Source organism: Colobus angolensis, unplaced genomic scaffold, assembly GCF_000951035.1.
Source record: "Colobus angolensis palliatus isolate OR3802 unplaced genomic scaffold, Cang.pa_1.0 Scaffold86, whole genome shotgun sequence".
NCBI classification, from domain to species: Eukaryota; Metazoa; Chordata; class Mammalia; order Primates; family Cercopithecidae; genus Colobus; species Colobus angolensis.
The window spans coordinates 6,573,876-6,580,516 of NW_012122487.1; the positions used below are offsets into that span (position 1 = coordinate 6,573,876).

General features: G+C 39.3%; 1 protein-coding gene across 2 annotated transcripts; it reads right to left on the reverse strand.

Annotated features, from left to right (window-relative positions):
- Window positions 1-442: 442 nt before the first annotated feature.
- Window positions 443-1,205, reverse strand: LOC105503474 (peptidyl-prolyl cis-trans isomerase A-like). Of its 2 annotated transcripts, XM_011930377.1 has the most exons (2): window positions 933-1,162; window positions 461-824 (listed from the first exon to the last, which is right to left on the reverse strand). In XM_011930377.1, the coding sequence occupies exons 1-2, from the start codon at window positions 1,160-1,162 to the stop codon at window positions 665-667; spliced, it is 390 nt and encodes a 129-aa protein (XP_011785767.1). In that variant the 3' UTR covers window positions 461-664. The 2 variants fall into 2 exon arrangements, with proteins under 2 accessions (XP_011785766.1, XP_011785767.1); XM_011930376.1 differs by having other exon boundaries at window positions 443-1,205.
- Between the last annotated feature and the right edge of the window lie 5,436 nt (window positions 1,206-6,641).

Sequence of the window (6,641 nt, forward strand, 5' to 3'; positions counted from 1 at the left end):
GACACTGCCCTGGGTCCCTCAGCTGCCCTAGTGGGAGGGGAAGCCGTTGGCCTGGAGCAGCTAAAGCCTGTGTCAGCTCCTCTTCCTCAGGCCCGATTGCCTTCTCTGACCATGTTGTTGTCTTTCTCATGCTGACACTTAAAAAATAGATTTTACCTTGTCACTCCCCTGCTTTAAAAAACATGTCAAGGGGGTCCCATTTAGGATCAAGTGTAAAGCTCCTTACCAGTGTGTATAAAAGGGGTGACTGATCTTTTTGAATCTCCACACTTTGCACTCTGCACTTCGTTATATTGGTCTTCTTTAAGTTCCTGGGTGATTTCATGTTCGTGGTGCCCACCTGTGGGTTATGTGTACTCTTCCTTGTGCTTAGAATTTCCTCCCTGCACCCCTCGGTGAGCCTTACCTGGCTGACTTCAGGGCTTGACTTGGCTGTTGTGTCTTTTTTTTTTTTTTTTTGGTTATTTAGTTTTTATTTCATAATCATAAACTTAACTCTGCAATCCAGCTAGGCATGGGAGAGAACAAGGAAAACATGGAACCCAAAGGGAACTGCAGTGAGGGCACAAAGATTCTAAGATACTGCGAGCAAATGGGGTGGAGGGGTGCTCTCCTGAGCTACAGAAGGAATGGTCTGGTGGTTAAGATAAAACACAAGTCAAACTTATTCGAGTTGTCCACAGTCAGCAATGATGATCTTCTTGCTGGTCTTGCCATTCCTGGACCCAAAGCGCTCCATGGCCTCCACAATATTCATGCCTTCTTTCACTTTGCCAAAGACCACATGCTTACCATCCAACCACTCAGTCTTGGCAGTGCAGATGAAAAACTGGGAACCATTTGTGTTGGGTCCAGCATTTGCCATGGACAAGATGCCAGGACCTGTATGCTTTAGGATGAAGTTCTCATCTTCAAATTTCTCCCCATAGATGGACTTGCCACCAGTGCCATTATGGCGTGTGAAGTCACCACCCTGACACATAAACCCTGGAATAATTCTGTGAAAGCAGGAACCCTTATAACCAAATCCTTTCTCTCCAGTGCTCAGAGCACGAAAATTTTCTGCTGTCTTTGGAACCTTGTCTGCAAACAGCTCGAAGGAGACGCGGCCCAAGGGCTCGCCGTCGACGGCAATGTCGAAGAACATGGTAGGGTTGACCATGGCTAGTAGTACAAGAATTTCCTCGGCGGCAGCGTCTTCAAAAGCCGGCTGTTGTGTCTTAAGTGAAGCCTTCCGTCCCTGAGCCCTCCTGCTTGAGGTGGGTGCCCCTCCTATGTGCTTCCTCAGCAGCCTGCTGGGACACCATGAAAGCCCTATGTATTCTTGCTGAATTACTCATTGACATGCCTGCCTCTTCCACTAGATGACAAGCTTCAAGAGGGCAGGAAGCCCATTTCCTTTATTCAGTGCTGTTTGCTTGATGTAGCACAGTGCCTGACTCAGAGTAGCACACAGGAAATATTGGCTGAATGAAAAAAAAAAAAAAAAGAATGAAATTGCTCATTCTTATGTTCCCTGCTTGTCTATACTTGTTGCTTTTTGGCATCACCATGGCTATGATGATGCAGGAAGCTCATGGACAACAGAGTACGCATTTTCCTTAGTGAATCGAGAGCCAGTTCCGAAAGTCCCATGAGGAGAAGAGGTTCCCTGGAATGGGCAGGCACCAGCAAATCCTGGCCTGGAACACTTCCTCTCTTGACCATCATTTCACATTCAAATCATAGATAGCTAGATAGCTAGACAGATACATGGATGTAGATACAGATAAATGTAGAATACGGATCAGAATGTACTGCAAGAGATTGGCTTATACGGTTGTAGGAAGCTAGCTAGACGAATCTGAAACCTGCAGGGCAGAAAGATCAGGCTGGAAATCTCAGGTGCCCACAGGTGGAGTTTCTTCTTCAAGGAAGTCTTAGTTCTGTCCCTAAACCCTTTCAACTGATTGAATCAAGCCCACTCAGATACTCTAGGATAATCTTCCTTACTTACACTGATTATAGATTTTAATCACATTGACAAAATACCTTCACAGGAACACTTAAACTAGTGTTTTATCGAATAACCTGGGGACGACAGTCTAGCCAAACCTAAATGTAACACTCACCTGGGGTCATAAGACCTAGAGCTGCATTAAGATCCCCCTGCCTCCTGCTGGCCATGTGTATCTCTCTGGGCCATGTGTATTCTTCCTCCGCATGCCTTCTAGCCGGGCCAGGCAGGGAAGACGAACACATGCTGCTTTGATGCCTTCTCCAAAGGTCTTGTCAGGACATGGCCACAGGACAATTCCAGATAGCATAATCTCCAGAAGAACGGCTTTTCTCTTTTAGTGGACTGCAAAAAATCTGGAAAATAGTGGTTTCATAATATGAGAAACCTTATTCAACACCCTAAAAGAGGAATTCAGGAAGCCATTCCCCATAGACCATGGAGGCAGGGCTCATTTTCGGCTTGGGGGCATTAGTATGGTCATAGGGTTGTTGGAGCTGGCTTCCATGCTAGGCCATATTGGTTGCTAAATATTTTGACTATCAACACTGGGCAGAGGTTAGACTCCCCTGGGCCAGTGTGGTTTAAGCAGAGTAGCCATTTAAAATATGCTCAACAGCTTAGATAGTCAAAGGGGACATTAGTATTTGAGAGTCTCTAAGACACAATTCATTCTGTCAATTTCAACATGGAAGTGGGGAAATAGTCCCACCCTGGTGCTGCAAAGATTGTTTCATTAGAGGTTAATGCTGCAGAAATCCTTCTGGAAGAATGCCTGGCAGGAGTTTCCTCATAATTGATCAGCGTTACAGAGAGACTGTAAAAGTCCATGGAGATTGTTACTTGCAGAAGTGGGAACTAGAATCAGAAACATGTTAGAAAATTCTGCCCAGTAAAGCTGAGAGAAAACTCAGATTACTAAACTCCTCATGACAAGAATCGAACAGCGTCTTCTGAGTATGTTCTGTGCTGGGCACTGTCCTGGCTGCTGGGAACACAACAATGACTTATTGATTGTTTGCATCTGTACCTCTACCCTCTACTCCCAACAGGAAAATAAGTTTCATGGGGACAGAGGTTGTTAGGTCTGTCTTGTTCACAGCTAATAGAACCCTGATTTTTCTTTTCTGAATGGATACAGATCTATATAGAAAGTAGATTAAAATTTATTTTGATTTTTCTTTCCAGGATGGAAAAAACCAGACTTCATCAGATTCATCTCTTGAACCGATCCCCAAGTGATGAATCATGATGGCCTAAGTCAAGGTTGGCAATTACTTTGTTAAAGGGCCAGATAGTAAATATTTTAGGCTTGATCGCCATATAGGATTTGTCACCACTACTCATCACCACTAGCGCAAAGGCAGCCGTAGGCAATATATTAATGCATGAGCATAGCAATGTTTTAAAAACCCCAATACTTTATTTAAAAAAAAAAAGTGGTGGGCTGGATTTTGCCTGAGGGCCATAGTTTGCTGACCCCTGATTCTAAGTTGAACATTTTGGTGTCTGGACCTCTTTGCACTCTTCAATTTTATTGAAGACACCAAATAATTTTTGTTTATGTGGATTACATCTATCAATGTTTTATACATAAAAATTAACACTTAGAATTCAAAAAAATATTTCTCTTAAAAAATAACAGTAACAAACTCATTCTGTGCCAGCATAATAACATTGTTTTATGGGAAACAAACATGCTTTCTAACACAAAATGCTAATGAGATATTGTTTTATATATTTACAAATCTCTTTAATGTCTGGATCGGTAGAAGACAGCAGGATTCTCATATCTGCTTTTGTGTTCAGACCTGTGTGATGCTGTAGTTGAAAATTCAGTCTCATACAGAGACATAACTGGAAAAGGCAGGACCTCACAGAATCCCTGGATTGTCTTGAAGACAGTCCCTGGAATGTCTTGAAGACACCCATTTGCAATTGCTACAAAAAATAAAATAGGAACAGATTTAACCAAATAACTGAAAGATCTCTACAAGGAAAACTATCAAACATTGATGGAAGAAGCTGAATAGGATACAAACAAATGAAAAGACATCCCATGCTCATAGATCAGAAGAATTAATATTGTTAAAATGACAATGCTACCCAAAGCGGTCTACAGATTGAATGCAATTCCTGTCAGAATACAAATGACATTCTTCACAGAAATACAAAAAAAAGTCCTAAAATTTGCATAGAATCACAAGACCCCAAATAGCCAAAGCAGTACTGAGAAAAAAGGACAAAATTGGAGGTATTAAACAACCAGAGCTTAAAATGTACTACAAAGCTGTAGTAACCGAAACGGCACAGTACTGGCATAAAAACAGACACGTAGACCAATGGAACAGAAAAGAGAACTCGTAAATTAATCCACATTATCTACAGCCAATTGATTTTTGACAAAGGTGCCAAGAACATTCACTGGGGAAAGGACAGCCTTTTCAATAAATGATTCTGGGAAAACTGAATATCCACATGCAGAAAATATAAAACTAGATGCCTATCCTTCATCCTATATAAAAATCAATTCAAAATGGATCAAAGACCTAAAGTAATACCCAGAACCATAACACTGCTAGTAAAAAATATAGGGGACATGCTTCAGGACTTTGGGAAAAGATTTTATAAATAAGTCCTCAAAGGAATAGGCAACAAGAGCAAAAATATGCAAATTAGATTACATTAAGCAAAAGCACTTCTGCACAGAAAAGGAAATAATCAGCAAAATGAAAAGACAACCTATTAAATGGGAGGAAAATAAGGTTCAAATTGCTCATGTGGCAGGGGATTAATATTCAGAATATATAGGAACTCAAACATCTCAACAGGAAAAAGATAATCCTGTTAAAAAGTGATGAAATGATCTGAAAAGTCATTTCTCAAAAGAAGATGTATAAAGCCAATAAACATGAAAAAAGCCAATAAACATGAAAAACTGTTCAGCATAAGTAAACATCAGGGAAATGCAAATCAAAACTACAATGAGGTATCTCACCCCAGTTAGGATGGCTATTATCAAAAAGACACAATATAACAAGTGTTGGTAAAGATGCAGAGAAAAAGGAACTTATATGCTGTTGGTGGAAATGTAAACTAATACAACCATTATGGAGAACAGTATGGAGATTCCTAAAAAAAACTTCAGTTAGACCTTCCATCTGATCTGGCAATCCCACTAATGGGCATTTATCCAAAGGAAAGGAAATAATTATATCGAAGAAACATCTGTATCTTCATATTTATTGCAACACTATTCACAATAGCCAAGATATGGAATCCACCTGGGTGTCCAATAACAGATAAATGGATAAAGAAAACATTGTATATTTACGTAGTAGAATACTATTCAGACATTATAAAAAATGAAATCCTGTCATTCATGGCAACATGTATGGAACTGTAGGATATTATGTTAAGTGAAATATGCCAGGAACAGAAGAAAGTTAAACACCATATGTTCAAAAAAGTTGATCTCATAGAAGATTAAAGTTAAAAGTAGAGTGGAGTGCACTAGAGGCTGGGAAGGATAGGGAGAGATTTGTTAAAGGATACAAAATTACAGGTAGATAGAAGCAATAAGTTCTAGCGTTGTATACCACTCTAGGATGAAGAGTTAACAATAATATGTAGTCTCAATTAGCTAGAGAAAATGTTGAACATTCTTAACACAAAGAAATAAATGGTTGAGATGATGCATATGCTAATTATTCTGATCTCATCACTATACAGTATGTGTATTGAAACATTTATGTACCACATGAATATGTACAATTATTATTGTACATTAAAAACTGAAATCAAAATAAAAAGGGTACTGTACCATGCAGATTTCCATAAAAACTGTATTTTTACATAATTCTATATTAATAACATTTCCTTCTATGTTAATGCATAGAAATTTAACTTATTTTTGAGGGAAATCCATAGCACTAAATGTCCATATTAGAAAGCTAGAAAGATCTCAAATTGACACCCTAACATCACAATTAAAAGAGCAAGGGAGGCAAGAGCAAATTAATCTAAAAGCTAGCAGAAGACAAGGAATAACTAAGGTCAAAGGAGAATTGAAGGAGACAGAGACACAAAAAACCGTGCAAAAAGTCAACAAATCCAGGAGCTGTTTTTTTTTTTTTTTTAATTCACATAATAGACCACTAGCTAGACTAATAAGGGAGAGAGGAATCAAATAGAAAACAAAAAAAAAATGATAAAAGAGATATCACCACTAACCCCACAGAAATACAAACTACCATCAGAGAATACTATAAACACCTCTACACAAATAAACGAGGAAATCTAGAAGAAATAGATAGATTCCTGGATGCATACACCCTACCATGGCTAAACCAGGAGGAAGTTGAATCCCTGAATAGACCAATAACAAGCTCTGAAATTGAGGGAGTAATTAATTAACCTACCAAGCAAGAAAAGCCCAAATGCAAAAATCACAAGCATTCTTTTACACCAACAACAGGCAAGCAGAGGGCCAAATCATGAAAGAACTCCCATTCACAATTGCTGCAAAGAGAATAAAATACCTGGGACTACAGTTTACAAGGGATGTGAAGGACCTCTTCAAGGAGAACTACAAACCACTGCTCAAGGAAACAAGAGAGGACACAAACAAATAGAAAAACATTTC